Genomic DNA, 20119 nt, shown 5'->3' on the forward strand with positions numbered 1-20119 from the left:
TTAAGTTTCGTTTTGTCCGCCATTACTCCGCCAGATGCTTAGTGAGCAACAACTGAGCAGTGTGAGGATGGATGTTCCAGAAAGTAAGAAAAGACCGGCTTCTAGCACTGCCACAACTCCAGCACAGACCCCAGCAGGCAAAAGAAACTCAAATTTTACTCGAGCGCTACTTAAAGAGCGAGGAAGGAGTCCCCCTCTTCCGTGCACGTACATGGATGGAAGCCACAGTCACGAGTGTTTCACTAAGCTGCAGTTACGCCCAAGGCCTGCAGGGGGCGCTGTTTCGCATAAAACGTGCAAACTCCTTAATGCACCTTTAAAGCGATACTTCAACATTTTGGCAAATTGGCCCATTTAGCGCAATTCCTTAGTCATTTCGAACAGCACACTTACTTTTTTTGTGAGGGCGAGCTGTTGTTTATTCAGAGGCGAGTCGGGGAAGGTTTTCGGGACCGACACAATGGAAGTGAATGGTATTTTTGTTCCACCTTGTCAAACTCATCAAATACAAAATCCAACAACCCCAAAACACTTTGGTGGGCACGTTATAATCCGCACATTCACTACGTTGTGGAACACCAACAAATAATATTGTAGCATTACGACACTGAAGCAAATACTGGGAACTACTTTTTCTTTTGAAATCACTATGCCCAGACGCCATGTTTAGTAAGTAGTTCCGTCTTAGCAATCTTCGCATAAACAACTCAATCTTGTAATTTTGCATTAATAATTCACAGCGTAGTGAATGTACCGATTATAACGTGTCCACCAAAGTGTTTTGGGGTTGTTGGATTTTGTATTTAATGAGTTTGACGAGGGGGAACAAAAATACCATCCACTTCCATTGTGTCCGTCCCGAAAACCTTCCCCGACTCGCCTCTGAATAAACAACAGCTCGCCCTCAGAAAAAAAGTAAGTATGCTGTTCGAAATGACTAAGGAATTGCGCTAAATGGGCCAATTTGCCAAAATGTTGAAGTATCGCTTTAAGATGTTGGTCCATCCGTACTTATTTCCAATAGTCGATGGCACATAGTTTCTTTAAAATTATGTGCCGAGGAAGTCCTGGCATCGAGTCACCCAGAACTTAACATTCACCATGGAGCATTTTAACCCTCCCTGCTTTATCTGGGAAGGATTCCAACATTGCAGATTCTAAACGTGACTTCCCTTGAAGTAGTTCTCTTAAAAAATCCGTTGTAACGATACATGTGTTTTGTTATTTCCACAAGTAGAAATCCTCCAAATTTAACTTTCCCAAGAGATGAGGACGCTGTCTCCGCGGCGCAGTTTTCTACAACACGGTGTACTGTACATCGCAGTGTGAGACTGGGCATGTGTCCCACTCTCTTGGCAATGCACTGACCTTTCTCATTAGGCATAAGCAACTTGCATAATCACTGCTGACTTCTATTGACTGGCCTGTCACGCCGCCTATCCGTTTGACTGGAAAACCCTGTGAAAAAAGTGCAGCCTGCCAAAAAAAACCACCAAAAAAAATAGAAAAACTTTTCCTGTCATCTGCAAGAGGATCAGATTCTATCGTTTTTCACCAAGTGCAGGGATTTTGATCGCATTACCTTCAACTTACCCTCTGTTGGGCACTTTGCTTGTAAGGTAATATTTAGATTAGGATTTGTCCTGCTATCTAAACAGATTTTTTTTTTTTCCAGCCTCACCTGAACACCTTCAGAGCAAGGTTGTGTGAATTTTTCATCACATGCAAACACAAGCTGAGTGAATCTAATTTGAGGTAACACTTCTCAAAACAAAGATCATTATGAATGTTTAGGAGACTGTTTGAGATTAGATCGCATTGTTTGGACGAGATGACAGTCGTCCAGATGATCTGGTGTGTTGGCTCTTTTGGACATATGTGTCTTGGTGTTATGAATAGAGGTAACCCACCTTATTTAAACAGATATTTTTAGATTTTGGGAGCATGGTTTGACTGCTGCAATAACTTTCATGTGTCTGCATGTCCCTTAACTTTCGAATGAGAGTGAAGTTTTTTTTTTTATTATTGTGTATAATCATCTTGAAAAATGGTCCATTGCTGAACAAAAAAAAAAAAAAAAAACACCCACAGTAGGTCCTCTTGAAAGAGTGACAACATATAACCTAATATATAAAAAAAATCATTGATTAAAATAGCAATCAGAACCAATATGGTGATGTTATTTAAAAAAAAAGGCACATTCTATACTTAGCTAGCACAGCATAATGGCTTCATTGTAGCTATTCTAATTGTAATAATTAGCATTAAAATCATTTCAAAATGTTTAGGAAATATATATTTATGCAATCTGTTTTATTGCTGAAAACCCAGATAAATGATTGGGCATTGCAAATGTATAATATGGACAAATGGAAGAAAAGAAGCGAAATAATTAAAAATGTAGGAACTTATTTCTTGAAGATCATTTTTGTTTGTAGTTTTCCTGCAATTTATTCCTCAATAACAGACACTAGTGGATGGGAGAGTGGCCATATTCATTCACTGAATTTCTGTTGGGTTAAATTCAAAGGTTATTATGTCACAAAATTACCAGTCTCGGTTGAACTAAAATGTATTCCATAGCTCTGGCTTAGGCCCTGTTTGCACAGCGTTTCAAGTAAAAATGCTTCAGTTTTACAGAAATGTTTCCAAAAAACACAATTCTGAATCGTCTACACACACACACCTTCCTCCTGTACCTCCTGACCACTGACTGCAGGGCTCCCATGCATAATACATCATAATACATAATAATGACGACACCTGGTTGTTTCCAGAAGCCCTCTCTTCATCACATCTAATCCGGGAGAAAGCCCTGCACAGACAGAGGTGACCCCTCCGCCCCGTGATCAATGATCCAGTCTATTAAGTCACGGTGCTTTGATCAGTAATTCTCAATGGTCTCCAAACAGTAGAGTACTTTGACCAACTGTCCGACAAGAGATAGGAGGCTTTTTTTTCCCTTTTTTTGTTCTTTTTAATCAAGAGATCTTCCTGAAAATAGTTTCTAAAAAACCCCCCCAGGTGACAGGTTGGTCTTTAGCGCGAGCGAGCGACATGCAGGGACAGGGAAGCACTCGGGATGCGTTTAGACCGGAGGTCTATGAGCGGTGACACTTCCGGGGCCGGCTGCCAAGGGAAACTCAGTTATCCGGCGACGTCTGCCTCCCATCCCCCCCAACGCTCCCACGCCAGGCATGTCCAACCTTTCTCTCCAACCCCCGAGGGAGTGGCAAAAGACAGGAGGGAAGAGGTGATGATGAAGCTATTGACAGAGAAGAGTATATGCCGTCTCTGAGGAACCGACTGATGCTTGGACTTGATGCTTAGGTTAGTTATACGTGGACAAACTGATCGGGAACTTTGAAGAAGACAGACTTCTTGAATCAAAACGGGCTTTTGTCTCGCGGCCCTGGAAGAGGAGAGCCGATCAGAGGAAGGTAATCAGCGATGTAAACCTCGGCGATAAGCCGCAATCAGGTACCGGGCAGACGACAGGCTAATGCAACTCAACAGCGCCGTTATCGCGGCAATCAGCCGCAGTCCGAGGCCAAATTAGAATCGACCCCCGGCTCTCCTCTCCGTCCCTTTAAATCATCACCGCCGTCCGTGCGGCTTTCACCTTCACAGCGAATCCCGTCGGGTTTTTGTTTTTCTGGATTGACAGTAAGTCGAATCAAGAAATTCGATTCAATTTCAATTTCAGTGCAATTCTATTTGTGTAGTGCTAAATACAACACAGTCATTTCAAGGTATTTTTAGGAAAGAAAAACCTCAGAGGTGGAGACCTTCGAGGGGACAGAAGGACAGAAAAGGATAAGAAAGATTCAAACACTGGTTTGAGTGTAAAGGAAGGGAGGAAACAGAAACATTTGGGATCGTTGAAGAGGTTTCTATACCGTCTTGATGACAGTCATCTTCAAAAAGCGAAGCTACTACTGCTCTCCTTCTGGTCGCCACATGACGTGATGCCCAGCCTGCGCTGCCATACTGTGGCTATTTTCATTCAGAAGCTCAAGAAGGAGCCCGAGGGGAGCTCTCAACCCCTCCCTCCTCCACCCCCCCCCCCCCCCCAGCACTCGTGTCCGAACATCATCGCTCACGTCCCGCTGCTGACTTGGCTGTTTTCCAGTCAGGTTTTTTTTTGTGGCGCGCGTTTAGCCCCCGCTAATGTAGCTACCTATGTAGGTTAAAGACCCCCTCGTGGTCGACTCGCACGCCAGTGCCGGGGGGAGACATCTCAAGGTGAACACGGTGTTCAGACCATACGCCCCCCCCCCCCCCCCCCCCCCCCCCCCCCCTTCCTCCTTTCCAACTCTTCAGAGGTGTCGGCAACAATAAATAGGACGGAGACAACAATGTCAGGGAGGCACATTTCTGCTGGAATTGATTTACTCCGTCTGGCATGGGACGAAGAAAACAAACTGGATCTGTCCTCCAGATATCTATTATTCATCCAGACCAAAAAATAAATAAATAAAATAAAATGCTTTAATAATGATCAATTAGATCTTTGACTGCTTGTCACTCAGGAGAAAAGGAAAGCCAGTCCTCCTCCCTGAATAATGGGAGCTCCTCCATTTAATCCCCCCGTCCTGTCTGCTGTGCTTAGGAATTTGCAGAACCCTTAATTCCCTAAATGAGCAACGAGATCGATGGGAAGACTGCGGGACTTTACTCAGTCTAATTATACGCATTTATCACCAATCACGGGCTGGAATTTGAATCCTGGCTGCAGAGAGACCGCCGTCGCACTTTAAGGCAAAGTGACAGTTCAGCGCAATCCAGTTCATCCGTAAAGAAAAGACTCAGCAGTGTGATATCGGGATATGGGGCAATTTGCGGTTCCTGGGGATGGAGATTAGAGAAAATGACCATAAAAACCAGAGGGAGCGACCGTCCTTCTGGATGATTACACAACACGCATTTCAAGATTTCATATGATTGCGCTTCGTTAAAAAGGAGAACCGAGAATTAACTCTGTTTTTTTTTTTCTTTTTTTGAAACGTCACCCACAAATCCATCTTTTTGTGCGCCGGAATCAGACCGAGCACGCCATAAACTGTCTCTGACATGTATTCACTGTTGGGATTATTGGCACTCGCTTCTTCACTGTCACCATGAGTAACGGCGCCGGACCGCACGGCGGCTCGTAATAGTACACAAAGGTTGATATATGACGATATGAGCATGAGCAGAGATAATGAACCGGGTGGATGGCGTAGATATCGAGCAATCGAACAAAGCAGGTTTTCTGTTTTGGAGAACAGAGAAAATGATTGAAAATGTAAAAAAAAAAAAAATCCACACATTACAGATATATAGAAATAGGTTTAAAGACTATATCATGGTCAATACCAGAATGTATTCACTTTCCACACACAAGGATTAAACCACATGTTTAGAAAACTGGACATAAAATAAATTGTTCTCCAAAGGTGCAGTTAAATAAGTTAGAATAAGTGCATCTCATACACAAAGTTCTTAATGTATCTTCAATATGGTATTTTTTTGGGGATAGATTTTGGCAGATTGAGGTGTGATTTGCATTACAGAATATATGGGAATCATTTTTCCAAGGTTGATTTAAGCCCCGTTTACACAAAGTTTTCAAGTGAAACGCCGAACTCTTGTAGCGTTTCGTGGCTTTGTTTCCATGACAACGGTGTGGAAATGACAATAAAAAAAACACTACAGTAACTTTTCTGAAATGCTACTACTGGTCATGCACACTACAGCCATTGCAAATACAACATTTGCCTTTAGAGGTTCATAACTCCCAGTAACGTCGTCTTGGTGTTTTTTGTAGCTAAATAGAAAGAAAGAGACTTCTGATATGCTGTTTAGTGAAAAAAACAAACATTAAAAAAAACCCATGGTGAGTTCATCATATGAAAAAACCGTAATCCCAACAATTGCTGAGCTGTGGGAAGACGTCAGGGCCGCTCAGCGGGACGGAGATTACCGATCTGACTCTAACCCCTCAAACGTCTCGTCAATATTGAGCCCGACATAACAAGCTCAGCTCGTTTGTCTCGGAGCAAAAAAAAAAAAAAAAAACCACTGTCCTTGCTGAAATCTAAAGATGAATGTTTTGTCCGTTTAAGACTTTATAGATCAAACGTACCCTGAAGAGATGGCAAGAGTCTTTCTCTGCTTCTTTACCTTCATGTTAAAAAGCCTTTGGTTGGAATGAAGGCCGTTTAAAAAACGACTTCTTTGTCAGGATTGTCCTTTGTCAGGATTTGACTGCAGAGCTGGAATTTTTTTTTTTTTTTTTTTTTTCAGCATCAAGTACACTGTGGCCTTGGATAAGGGTAAAGTAGCTCGGAAACAGAGGAGAGAAACACAACATGCTCGACGTACCAGGGACTTATCTGTCACGACGAGCGACAATACATTTACACGACGACGCCGTCGTCAAAAATAAGCAAAAGGCAAAAAAAAAAAAAAAAGAGAAAGTCTTTCCTCCCGTCAGGCAGCGGAGCGGTTCTCCTCCTCCTAAATCTCCTTATCGCAACCCGGAGGCAGAGGGAAAAAGAAAAGGGACAAATGGAAAGGACAGAGCGAAAAAAAAAAAAAAGATAGAGGGAAACGCACGGGGACGAGAGAGGACGTCGAATTAACAAAGTGAAGGTGGATGACGGGAGGGAACTGTAGAGGATTGAAGGCTGCTTTAAAATGGAGAATGAGGGAGAAAAGATGGTGGAGGTCCCATGAAAAGATGCAATTCACATCCATCTATCAATCCCTTTTCTCAAATCACCGTATTCACACCAAGATGTTTGGGGCGACGTTGTCTCCCAACAACCACAAAGCAAATCTGTCTCTTCCGAATAAGATCCCGATTATCGAAGTCGCAGCTGCTTAATATGCCAGAAAAGAAGAAAGCCTTGCTGATTGCCATCTCAAGGGTCCCATCCATCCACCCCGACCTCCTCTCTGATGGACTGGGCCGTGCCGGAACGCTGTCACGTCATTACTCACGCGGCCACGAGAGGATCCCGATAAGCAGACCGGCGTTTGACCGAACAAGGGTGCCATTTCTTTTTGGGCAAGGACTATTCTCGGGATCATTGTGTTTTTTTCTTTTTTGGCATTTTCATAATTGGTCCGTTGGGTTTACGGACACACAACAAACCATTATTATTCATTGAGCTGTTAGCTCGGTCTCAGACAGCCAGTCGGCCTTCTAGCTCCAAGGGTGAACGAGTATATTGTGGTTCAGGTATGGCTATTTTGTCTGAAATGAAGAAAATGAGATCTTTCTCGATCCTGTTTCTGTTCGTCAACATATGAGTCGGATGATCAGATCGCAAGTCAGGAGCCCCGTACACTCTGCATGTGACCAGTCATGCCTCGTAAATATGCAACGCAGCAGGAAATCTGCCTTTTTCGATAAAACAACAATTTTGAGTTGTACAGTCTTTCTACAGAAACTGGTGAAGATTATGGACGTACAGAGACACGGTGCCTTACGGTGGCCTTATGGGCAGAGGATAGCATCCCGCGAAAACTGGATGACTCGTATTGCGAGTTAATCCGTGTTCCGGATTAACTGGTTTCCCTGGTAACTGGCGACCGACTCCCATTAGCTTCATCCATAACAGGTTTTGAAAACCCAACCAAAATCCTGAGACGAGCGCCGTTGCGTCGTTTTAGTGAGTCTTATTGTAACATATTCTGCTGCTAGCAGCAACAAAGGACGTCGGTCACCAGTTAACAGGAAAACCAGTTAATCCTAAACACCGGGCCAGTTTGTGGAAAGGGTAGTTATACAATCCGATCAGAGGCAGTAAGATATGTACAGGTATAAGCAGTCTGTGTCAGGGATCGCCACCTGATCTGATCACCTGGTTAAAAAGACTTTTTGGCGAATTTCTGATGAACGAGAAATGTTGAAATAGATGGGAAAATATTTTTGAGGGAAATTCCAGGATCGACTTTCGCTCTCCGGTAGAGTCGAGTGTCATGACAGACAGTGAGCAATGTCTCTCTCCTCGGGGGGAATTGTGGGTAAATGAACCATCCTAAAGGCCTGGTGCGTCCAGTGGGACTCAACCTCAGGCATCGCTGCCAAATCCTCACAGAAACAGGAAGTTTCTGCGTTTTCCAAACGTTAGAAGGAGCCTTACTAGAAATGCTCGTTTGGCCTCTTTGCATTTCATTGGTCGACGGTCTTCGTTCAAGGGGTGGGACGCACCGTGCGTGCACAGGAAGCACGTGGCCGCCAGCATCTTGCTCCGACACTCAGGTGACCAGATGATGTTTTCCGGTGGCGGCTCTTCCACCATCCCACCCCCCTCATCCCCGCCCTCGCCTGGCGCCGGTGCACTGTTGCCATGGGAGATGTTTATGTAAGCCATGCCTAATCCTGTTAACTGTTACTGCGGCTGCTGAGTGGTGGAAACGTTCAGCAGTGCTGCTCCGCAAGAAAAAAAAAAAATCTCTCGTCAGTCCTTTTATTGGAGGGAGAGAATTATTCTTTTTTTTTTTTAAAAAAAAAAAAAAAAGGACACTGGGAGGAGGTATGGATGGAGACAGCAAAAAAAAAAAAAAAAAAAAGAAAAGAAAGGAGGCCAAGCTGACATGAAATTACTGCAGAATTCATGAAGATTTTTGTCAATGGGAAGACAGGAGGTAGGACTCATGCAGGATCCTGTGAGAGTTCAGCCACTAACATGAAAAAAAAAACCCCTAAATCTCAACCCAACCTTTGAATATTTAGCATTATTTCGCACACGCACTCCGCCGTCTTCCTGCGAGGAAGAGGAGCGGCGAGGGAGAAGCCTAAGCCTAATTATCCTGATTAAAAAGCAAGAGTGTATGAACGAGTCATACAAAAGAGGATTATGCAGACATGAAAGAGGACGGAGAGGAAGAGGAGGAGAACAACAGAGGAGCTTGTGGAGAACGTCACAGGCGTGCAGCCTATGAGACGGCATCGGATTGAAAGAAGAAGAAAAAAAGAAAGAAAAAGCAGCCATCGTCGACCTCTGGTTTCCTTTCCACATTTCCTCCCTCTTTATTTTAGGATTCTGCTCGTTGTTGACGAAGGTCAGCAAATGATCGGTTGTGGCTTGGATCCCGGTCTGCAAGTTGAAAGGTGGAGTCGGTTTTTGCCGACACGGGTTAAAAGAACCTGCGATCCTGGTTCTGCAGGTTTCCAGTGAAAGTCCGACTCGGCAAGCAGACGCAGTCGAGTTCCCTCTGAGGTTTGTTTCGCCTGCTGCCTCCCCCCCCCCTCCGCTCCGAGCAGCTGAGCCCGGAGCCCATTAAACGCCGTTTTGTTCTACTCAGCATGTCATCATCGCTCTGATGTGTCCGCTGATCGCGGCGCGCAGAGGAACAGTAAAAACCGGAGGCCCCTGCCAGACGCCCGGCCCGCCGCGGGCCGATCGGCTGTGCGTCCACAAACCGTCCTCCCCGTCCGACTCCGGAATTCCCCAGGGCTCGGTGTCGGAGTCAAAGAGGAACACGGCCGTCGTTTGACCCTCTGAGCCACTTTCCTCAAATCTCAATGATTAAACACAGATTCACCATCTTTAAACTCCTGCAATCACATCTGAAATCTCAAATTTGACCTTGGATGTTAGCTTAGTGTCCAACAGACCTGGCGTTTTCTGTTTTTTTTTGCTGCAGTAATCGCACAAAAAAAAAAAACGAATTAAAGGCAGTCCCCGGAGTGATCGATCGGCACTAAAAGAGCACCTTCTTCAAAACAGGAGGTAATGTCGCGTGACTGCGTTCTGTACACTCTGCACCAAGAAAAAAAAAAAAAAGCAAAAACTCAAATTGCATGACGCTGCTTTCAGGAGGAAAAAAAAAAAAAAAACGCTCGGCTTCTCGTTGGCCGCGCAAATGGAAACATGTATAGAGATAAGCAGTTTTGTGTTGGCGAGCGCTATTGTGAGTCTCCGGCAGGCAGCTCAGTCATGTAGAACGTCTTTTAATAGTTTTGGCCCGTGTAACATCGCAGCTACACAGAGCGGGTTAAGAGAGAGATCATCCCGCTTCCTCCCTCCGACCGCTTCAGAATGTCAAAAAAAAAAAAAAAAAAAAACCTGCACTCGGCTTCCTCTTTGGACCCCAGCTGGCAGTTGGCATCTGTCGAACGTCTGGTTGCGGCGCTGACAGTCGACTGGCTGTTCCCGGTAATGCCAGAAGCCAGAGGTGCGGGACGAGGTTCAAATCGTACAGCGGAGAGACAAACCGGCGGCCGTTTCTGTGCCAGCTCGGCGGCGAGCTGTAAGACGGCGGGAGGCTGGATCGGAGAACGAAGACAGCCAGAACGCAACGAAATGCACAGGGATGTTCGGTTTCAGTCAATATTCAAGGTCTGTAATGTTCAGGACCCTCAAGTCTTGACTACTGTTTAAGTGAAAATGGAAAAAAACTCATTGCATTTTGGGCGTCTGATCACTTGACAACGGTGCAAGGAGTCAATGAAAACACAACTTTTTATAAAAAAAAGCCTCCATCAGTGGGACTTTTTGTAAACGCCCCAACTCCATTCAACGTATGGCTTTTGTAAAGTTTCGCGCTTGCACTTGCAACGTTTAGAAAATGATGCCTGTTTCCATGGAAACGGCAGAAACACTGAAATTGATGTAGTTAGCATGCCGGGCCACAAGTTGGCGCTGAAACCACGCACACACACACACACACACACACACAAAACAATATGATATAACCATTAACAACGGGAGTACATGGACATTCATATAGACAGACAACCAAGCTGCAGTTCTATTACAGTGACTGTCAATGGAGTCAGAATTAGAGTGTTTTCAAAAAGTTTCACCCCCCCCCCCCCCCCAATTTCCATGGAGACCGAGTCCGAGCAGTTTCAAAAAGTTGCGTTTTCTCCCGTTTCCACCGAGACGGAATTGGAGCATTTCGAAAAAGCGCCACCTTCGTAGCCATTCTCTAAAACTTATGTTTTCAGTGGCTCTGACAACCAAACCCTAAAACATGCTCATCTGCTTTCAAAGTGGCAGCCTGGCCCGATTGGAGCCTCTCAGGGGGCCGGTTTTGGCCCACAGACTTTATATTTCACACCTCTGATTGAGCACAATGACATAACTCTTCAAATTCTAATAAAAAGACAACAATCCTGCTTTATTGTGAGATTCATAGCAGTATGTTTTGTAATCAGGATATAAGCTTTCATATGCATTATTAACGAGAAATAAATATTTATGATCCGGTTGTGGCACAGTTTTTTTTTTTGTGTGCATCTCATTCATTTGACCCACATACACGTTCACCTCTCGCCTCTTCATGCATGGCCAGATACGCGGTGGCGGCGTTGGCGGTGGCAACACGCCGTCACATTTTCCCGTGCAGATCGAGCGGCGCCGGTTTTGACATTGTGCAGTTTGAACGGTGTGTGATATGAAGAGTGACCCGAGCGTGTGGAGGGTAAATGGGAGTGACTCCCCAGAGGCGTTGCAGCGAGGAGGCTTGTTCTCTACAGCGCTCTTTTGGAGTTCAGACAATTCCCGTGATGCTGGGAGATTAATGAAGCTGCACTGGCACTGTGATCCCTGCAGGACACACACACTATTCATTTCAGATTATGACAGTTTTCATGTACCAACACTAATACAAGCTTAATGGGATGCAGATATTTACTGCATTGGGGTTTATGCAATCATTCTGCACATTCTTCCCATGCATAAAAAAAACAAACAGATTTATCATTTCCTCTGCACGTCTTCTGAGTTTGCATGCCAGAAAAATGTCAGAATCTGTCTCTGTCGTCCATCGACGCCAGCGAGGAAGACGTGTGCTCTGCACTGGAGCACGGAGAGATGTCGCATTAACACATGGCCCATCCTCACACCTGCAGTCAGGGCCGGCTGCCTTTCACACTGCAGCACTGCCCTGATGTGGTCGCCCAAGGATACTGCAAATCTGCAATGAGACAGCTCTTCACATAGGAAAAAAAAAAAAGAATTAGAGACCAGGGATGTGTGGTCCTATAGAGGTACCTCAAATGCGAGTTGTGCACCAAGAAAATGCTTTCCAAAATGTGGAATTTGTGATATTGGAAGCAGAGTGCATCCTCTTTGGTGGAGTTATAGTCAGAGATGCACCAGTGATGCTACATGCTAAAGAGTTCAATGCTACATACAAAATATGACTGAAGTAAGACTGATACACTCATTAAAGCAAGCTGCACTCATCCTTCAAAAGAACTGCTATCGCTTCATTCATTCATTCATTCAAGCTTTTTGCAGAAAGTGACTGAAGTATTTTACACTGTGTGCGAAATTATTAGGTATTATTGGACCAGTCGTGACGTCTTGTTGAATAGTGGTGGGATTTCAACCTCCCTTACCTTGACTGTGTCTCTAAGAACTTCACACTTTGGGTTCTTCTGAATTCTCCAGGTAGGTTCCAGTTCTGGATTATGCCAACAAGGGTTCCTTGTATTAAACTCATGCTTGATTTTTCTTGTAAATCTGGTTTTCCCACAACTTCAAAATAATCTGCCTCCTAACTCCACGCACCTTTGATGAAGGGTGTTGATCTACTGAGGACAAACCCCTCCTTCATTACACAGACACACATCAGCTGGGATGCTCACATCCAATCAGCTCTCACAGGTTGGAGTTTGAAAATATGGTTGAAAAATGATAATATGGTCACAGTACTTCATCAGAAATTCCAAGTGATTTTAATGCATATTGCTGGTCGAACGACCACACACACATCCATAACACCTGAGACACAAAATTGGTGCGGAATTGGACGACAGTTTAGATAAAGAAGCGGACGAGCGTCTCAGGTCTCCTGCCGGTCCTCAGAATGTGTCCAGATGTATCCAGGTAGCGGCGGAGGCGAGCTGTTCAGTCCTTCCCGCTCCACGTGAAGCGTTGGCTTCCCAGTTCTTTCGGCGCTGCTGCCGCTGCTCTGCCGGATCCTCCGGATCCCGCCGGCGGACGCGCCCCTCAACTTGCGGAGCAGCCGGTTGATCTGCGGGTTCCTGGTGGCGAAGAACGAGGCGAAGATGCCCGGGGGAACGGCGATCAGCAGCGCCGTCACCAGGGACCGGTGGACGCCGCAGGAGGCGGCGTCCCTCTTCTCGGACAGCGTGAGGACCACGAAGAACACGTTGAACGCCAGCTGCAGCAGGAACATCAAGATGTAGAGTCCCACCGTGCGGCTGGCCCGGTGGTTGCTGCACTTGAGCGCCATGCTCACCTTGAGCGCGGCGTGGTACATGCAGGCGTAGCAGTAGCAGATGGTCAGTATGCACAGGACGGTGAGGACGGACGGCGGTCCGAACACCAGCACGTCGTCTCGGACGGAGAACGCCAGGTGCTGCCTGACGGTGACGGCGTCGCACAGGAGCCCGCCGGTCGGCCGCCGGGAGCCCCCCTCGGCCCGGCTCAGGATCAGCCCCCCGTGGACACTGGCCGCCCCGCTGAGCAGCCAGGCCAGCCCGACGCAGACATGGACGTTGCGCCCGCTGATGACCCTGAGGTAGTGGATGCCGTGGCAGATGAAGACGTAGCGCTCCAGGGCCATCAGGGCCAAGGTGACCTGGGAGGTCAGGAAGAAGCAGCGCAGGACGCAGAACTGCGCGACGCACCAGGACCCGTAGCTCTGCGTCTTCCTCTGCGTGACGGACACCGACAGCGCGAGGGCGGCGGTGAAACCCGTGCCGGCGCCGCATGCCGAGATGTTCTTCAGCAGGATGTACTGCGGCTGCCACAGGAGCTGCCTGTACCGCGCCACCAGGAAGAAGAGGAATCCGTTAGCGGCGACCGAGAAGACGACGCAGGCGAGGAACAGCAGGAAGAAAGCCAGGAAGGTTTTCTCCGAGAGGGAAAAGTCCCACGACGGACAGCTGTCCATGCTCTTCTGACGACGAGTTCAGGCCGACTAAGCGATCCAGAGAGCCGTTTATCCAATTCAATACATTGATTTATATAAAAAAAAAAGGCTCTCTGAGAAGTAGATCTGATTGGATTAGCCAGTAGATCGAATGAGATACTGTACAAGGACTTGAGAGTGCAAAGTTACCTGGAAACAAGGACCTATTTCTGTTAAAGAGAAAATGAAGGCAATAGAGACGTGTTGGATAAGTATTCTGAACAGCGGTATTACAGGATATAAGTGGGGAGAAAAAAAAAAAAACCTTCACTACATGCTCTTCTATGATGAAAACCTCTGACATGTACAATTCCAGCAAATGGTCGTCAGAACAGCAGGGAAGTGCAAAAATAGCATCCAGCGTTCGGAGCGGAAGGTCTTATGAGCTCGGTTGTTAATTTGCTCGCCATCACTCGCTTGGGTGTCGCCGTCATCCCAGCTGCAGTTCCAACTCTGTACAGGTCGAAGATATACAAGGCTAGCAGCGAGAATGCCAACATGCCCAGGCAACAGTGGAAACGGACGTTGTAAAAAATAGACGGTTTTTCTTCCATCTTTTTGGGAGATGTTACGTGGAACGACCGACTCTGAGAATCCACCTCTTGTGGTCTTTCTGGGTCTCTCCCCGATATAAAACAAACCATATTCGTTTGAATTGTGTCAGCAGCTTAAATAATAATTTAGAAAGTTTGACATTGAAACCCCGTTGACACTTTTCAAGTGGGAAACTCATAGGTTCTGCATTATTTCAGAATAGTTCCGCATTTACACGGTGACGATCGAAAACGATGTCCGTTTCCACGGAAAAGGCAGAAACACGTGCACGAGAGAGCACGGACACTCAATATGGGCAGACAGCCTAGTTGGATTGTTGTTCCGGTGACTGTCAACTCTAAAACTGCCGAGTCCAGGAGGATCTGGACTGGGAGTCAGAACTCATTTTTAACACGTTCATAGGCAGGAGCGGCGTTTTAGAAATGTTGGCTTTTCCCCTCGGCTACATGAAGATAACTTTCTTTTCCCCTCGTTTCCATAGAGACGGAGTCAGATCATTGTCAAAATGTAGCATTTTCCCATCTCCACTGAGAGGGACTTTTTTGAAGAGTTGTGTTTTCCCCCTCACTGTTTCAAAAAGTTTCCCCCTCCCCCGTTTCCACGGGAATGAAGCTTTTAGAAAAATTGGTTTTCCCCCTCACCATTTCCACAGGGAAGGACCTTTTCAAAAAGTTGCGTTTCTGCCCATTTCCATGGAGACAGAGCTTTTTAAAACTGTGTGTTTCCCCCTCTTCCTTTCCAGGGGGATGGAGCTTTTCGAAAAGTTGCGCTTCTCCCCGTTTTCCAGCTTCTGAAAAGTTGTGTTTCTCCCTCACCGTTTCCACAGGGAAGGAATGTTTTAAAAAAAGTTGCATTTCTCCCCCTCTTCCACGGAGATGGAGCTTTTCGAAAAGTTGCGTTTCTGCTGGTATCCATGGAGACGGAGCTTTGCAAAGTGTGTTAAAACCTCCTCGTTTCCATGGAGACGTAACTTTTTAGAAACGCTGCATTTTCCCATTTCTATGGAGCCGGAGCACGAACAAAAAAAAGTTCCCAACTGGAATCAGTTTTCCAAAAAGTTGCGAAAACGTACTAACTACAGCGAGGCGAGCTTCAGCTGAGCTCCCAGCTCCAAACCAACAACAACAACAACGGATAAAAGGACCAAGACACGTTTTTTTTCCACCTAAGCAGCCTCAACTTGAAACAGCGAGTAAAATTTATTTGAATTAAATAAAGTACATTTCACAGCTATAGGGGCCTACATAGTAAGCAAAACAAAGTCTACTCTCTGCACGTGCAGAACTACACCACAGGGTAGCTCCACTGCTCTGCCCTCCACCGGAATACATGAGAAGGGGACGGGATCGGTTCAGAGGAGAGTAAAAAAAAAAAAAAAAAAGAAAGAAAGACAGAGGTAACGTCCTCTGCAAACGTTTTCATGCGGATTCCCCCCCGGTCGTAGACGTCCACCGTTCAAAAGAAAAACACGACAGCCTGCGACATTTTTTTTTTTTCTCGTATTACCATGCTTAAAAGGCAAATAGCTGAAGTTCCATGTAATGAAGACATAGAGACCGCATGTGGGGCGTGTTTCCATGATGCTCTATGGCGGGTGTGTCTTCCCGTCCTCTGAGAGACGGACGTCTAGTGTTTTCATGATGGGAGGTCGCGGGATTCGGCGGTTGGTTTTTTTTCCCCCCGTCGGACTCACGACAGCACGGCCTGCGAGTTCTTCACCCCGACCAGGTTGTCGGCGCTCACCGACCTCCTCAACGCCGACTTGTTCAGGTCCTTGTACTTGTCCTCGCACAGCCTGGAGATGGCCTGGAGACAATTCCGTCCGTCAGCGCCAGAAAAACAAGGAAGTGGGTTTCGGAAACGAGAAAGGGGGCGAGGTCCTACCTCCAGTTTCTGGGCGCGCTTGTTGCTGAGCGGCTCCAGGGGGAAGCTGAGGTTGTTGTCGTCGGCCAGCGAGCGCAGGTCGAAGTAATACTTGGCGTAGACGCTGGCGGGGACGTTGATGTTGAACTGGAGGAGCTCCAGGAAGTGGCGCTCCATCTCGTTCCTGGGGAACACGTCAAGACGGCGTTCATCCCGGCACCCGAGAGAGTCCAGCGGTACAACTTCAAGACCATTTTATTCCATCTGTAGGGTTCACACTAGAGCTGGGCGATATATCGAATTAATTCGATTTTATTTTTTCAATCGATGTGAAAAACCATTAAATCTCAACGTCGGGTTAAATGTTTTCTGTCCCTCCGCCATTTTTACCGGACGCGTGTAATACACACAGTCGCCACACCAGGAGGACTGGCGCTGTAGCGCAGACTACAGTCAACATTCTCTTACAAATGAGAAGAGTTTTATCTTCCTGCCCCCAGCCGGGGATATAGAACGCGACGCCCCTAGAATCCCACACTGCGCTCGTGCAGAGCACACGGCCCATTCCTCATTTTTTCCCATAATGCACTTGGCCGAATTATCTGAAAATTAAAAAGGAAAAGGCTGACATAAGGCACAAAATGAAATAAAGAGCACAAATATGATAAAAATGAAAATGAAATCACATGTTTGCCGGCGCTTAAATTTGATCTATGTGGGATTTTTTTTTTTTATAAATTGTTAATTTTTTTCTCCAGTTTTCCTTTAATTTATTTATTTCAATGCACTGCCCATGCAAGTGTTCTTAGTAATAACTCCATTCCCTGTACAGTTAAATGCTGACGTTTTGGCATTCAATAAAAGATCCTATATTTGGAAAAACGTTTAATTGTGTTTCTTTACACAGAAAAAAAATCGACTAAAATAATTCATCGGATTTCAAGCAAAAAAAAAAAAAGAAAAAAAAAATCAAGATTTAATTTTTTGGCTATATCGCCCAGCCCTAGTTCATACTTAAGTTCTGATCTGATCGACCAATCAAAGCGTTGTGTAGACGAACACAGACATATGAAGAGTAGACACCGTTACTACCTATTAAGGCGGCCATCTTGGTTCAGTCACCCACTGTACTTAGCGTACATCTGGTTTTAGAGGCACAATAAAGTGTCAGAACTTTCAATCAAACTTAATATATGATAAGTATCAATAAGTTATTTAGCGTTTTGGTACTTAGATCCTGTCAAAATTACTGCATAAATTTAGAACACTTGACATTTTTATGTTCCCCATTTGAAATCAGCCTTCAATATTACTTGAATTATTTGACATTTGGTTTTGGAATTTAAATTTTTCAGCTTGTAGTATGTTTACCTTGCACAAACTATTCAAATCTAAGCATATTCAGGAAGGTTCTTTGGCCGAGATCGACTTATTTTTTCTGTTGGGGCTCTGGTTTGGTGGTATTGTTGCCATATTGCTCCAGCTTAATGTTCGTCCTTTAAAAGAAAAGTGAGTGTCTCTACTTTCCTCACACCGAATCGGGGCTCCAGGACAGAGACTCACATGTCCTCCACGGTGATGTCTTTCAGGATCTGGCAGTAGTCCACGTTCCACACGGCCTGGTCGTCCCAGACTTTGGACGCCAGCAGGATGGCTCCCAGGACGATCCGCTTCCAGTTGCAGGGACAGATGTCCATCTCCGCGTACGTCAGCAGCCTCTCCAGGTAAACCTGACGCGACAGGGACCGGCGGTCAGCGTCCACCGACGACGAGACGGCGGCGGCAGGGCGGGCCCCGGGCGGACCGCCCCGGACTCACCAGGGTGACGATGGCGCACTCGGCCGTGAGCTGCGCCGATCTGAAGAGCGTCCGGATGAAGCTGTAGATGAGTTTGTGTTCGGGGTCGACCACGGAGTAGTCGTCCGGGACTTTCTCCCGCTGTCGGGGGGGGGGGGGGGGGGGGGGAATACAGACGTCAGGGCGATTGGACGTTCGGAGAGCGGGTTAAAGGACGAAGGCATGAATAGCGGGGAACAACTCACCGACAGAGGGTGCTGCTTCTCGTCGAAGATGTCGAGCGAGCGGTTGGAATCTCTGCGGGAGCATTGGGGATTCGAATTAAATTGTGATTCTTTGATTCTGCCAATTTCACTTTAACACCATGTGAAAAAGTTGAATGATGACGTCTACAGACTAAATCAGGAGCCCTATCTGACAAATTAATGCACGGCTTTAGAACTTAAACTTCCTTTTTCTTTTCAAAACCCTGGGCTGCATCGAAAAGAGGCAAATAAAACAAAACATCCCAACATGTATATGACTCCCCCACCCCTATTAGCTGCTTCATTTCTAGCAAATTACACTTAAAGTCCTGCTGTCACGGGGTAAAAACACCCATCATGTGACGTTTGACTCTATTTCGCAGCATTAAAATTGGCTTTAAGTTGAGATTGTCATCATTATCTTGAGTACTGGTTTAATTTTCATAAAAGTAAAGATATTTTCATCATCATTCCCTAAAAACCTTCTATATTCTCAGATCTAATAGAAACAGACACCAAAACAAAATCAAGCATCTTCAAAAAGTGGCATTTCTGACTGGATTCCAAGCTTCTCCTACCTGTTTTTGATGTGGTAATAAATGGCCAATGCAACACTGGAACAGAGAGAAACCAAAATGTGTTGAATTCAGACCGTTTCAGCTGATCCGGTCGCATCGGGCTGGTTTCGTTACCATTTGATGGTGCTCTTGAGGTTGGGCTGGCTGACTGTGCTGTCGTCGATGTATATCGTTGAGCAGGAGCTGTACTTTTTAGAGAGGAGTCCCGGAGACATCTGAAATAAAAGAAAATTAAAAAAATATTCAACCATTCGTCTTAGGCAGTGTGAATCCACGACGACTCACTCGACTTACATGATTCAAGTAGTTGCTTTTCCTCTTCTCCCGTACTGAAATCCGAGAGGAAAATGAGGATCAGGACAGGTAAAGTATCAGAGTGTGACATGGTGAAGGGTTGGATACCGACCGTCCGTCTGCGACTTGTTGAGGAAGAGAGTACTGGCTCGAGGGTGGTCCGACGGGTTGGTCTCATGGGCCAGCTCTGCTGGAAACAAATAAAATCAGAAGACCATAGAGGAAAAGTAAGGTACAAAGTCATCCACACGCACCGTCTGGGAGTTCCCTGTCGCTGATGTGCTGCAGGTAGGTCCCTGTATCTTCGCTGACGTCCTCGGTGGTGGTGATGGGACACTCCTCCAGCTCCACCTCCCTCCTGTGGATCTTGGGACTCTCCCCCGGGGAGATGCAGCAGGACACCGAACCTCCCATCACTGGAGATCTTCAGATTTGTGGGGCCAGTCGAATCAAAACTTCACTTTGATGGCATCCAGATCATACTGATGAGGATTTCTAGTGATCAAGGATCTGGAGTGACTGGTGTCTTCTTCACAGCAGATCTGCAGTTTACGGACAAGGACAGCTGACAAATGCTTCAACTGCGCTGTTTTGTGTGAAATAGCTTCATTTCATTCTAAAAAAATCAGACTCTAATGAGACAAAGTCACAAGCTCCTCTACCTCCCTCCATGGCTAGCCGGCTAATGCTAGCTCCTCAGTCCATCCCTGGCTCCTTCGTGGATCAATCCATCCCCGCTGCGGCTCGGACCTGGCCTCTTCTGTCCTCCTGCGAGACTAAATCACCAGTTAGATAGATCTATAAAGACAGAAACTGAAGCGGAGTTACAGTTTGTGTGAAATGGGGAGCCGATGATAGCTCTCATCTCGTCGCAGATGTTAAATCCACTTCCACTTCCGG

At 46.1% G+C, this 20119-nt stretch overlaps 2 protein-coding genes across 3 annotated transcripts; both read right to left on the reverse strand.

Moving 5' to 3' along the window:
• Positions 1–6206: 6206 nt before the first annotated feature.
• Positions 6207–20109, reverse strand: LOC115383990 (cyclin-Y-like protein 1). Of its 2 annotated transcripts, XM_030086234.1 has the most exons (12): positions 19882–20109; positions 19474–19761; positions 19332–19406; positions 19220–19254; positions 19040–19140; positions 18926–18961; positions 18348–18399; positions 18124–18243; positions 17869–18035; positions 16327–16489; positions 16132–16248; positions 6207–6217 (listed from the first exon to the last, which is right to left on the reverse strand). In XM_030086234.1, the coding sequence occupies exons 2-11, from the start codon at positions 19631–19633 to the stop codon at positions 16132–16134; spliced, it is 1026 nt and encodes a 341-aa protein (XP_029942094.1). In that variant the 5' UTR covers positions 19634–19761; positions 19882–20109; the 3' UTR covers positions 6207–6217. The 2 variants fall into 2 exon arrangements, with proteins under 2 accessions (XP_029942094.1, XP_029942093.1); XM_030086233.1 differs by lacking the exon at positions 6207–6217 and having other exon boundaries at positions 15870–16248.
• LOC115383611 (olfactory receptor 1G1) lies at positions 12793–13869 on the reverse strand. The gene has a single exon (XM_030085743.1). The coding sequence runs from the start codon at positions 13867–13869 to the stop codon at positions 12793–12795; it is 1077 nt and encodes a 358-aa protein (XP_029941603.1).
• Positions 20110–20119: the final 10 nt, after the last annotated feature.

This window comes from Salarias fasciatus (genome assembly GCF_902148845.1).
Source record: "Salarias fasciatus chromosome 23 unlocalized genomic scaffold, fSalaFa1.1 super_scaffold_20, whole genome shotgun sequence".
NCBI classification, from domain to species: domain Eukaryota; kingdom Metazoa; phylum Chordata; class Actinopteri; order Blenniiformes; family Blenniidae; genus Salarias; species Salarias fasciatus.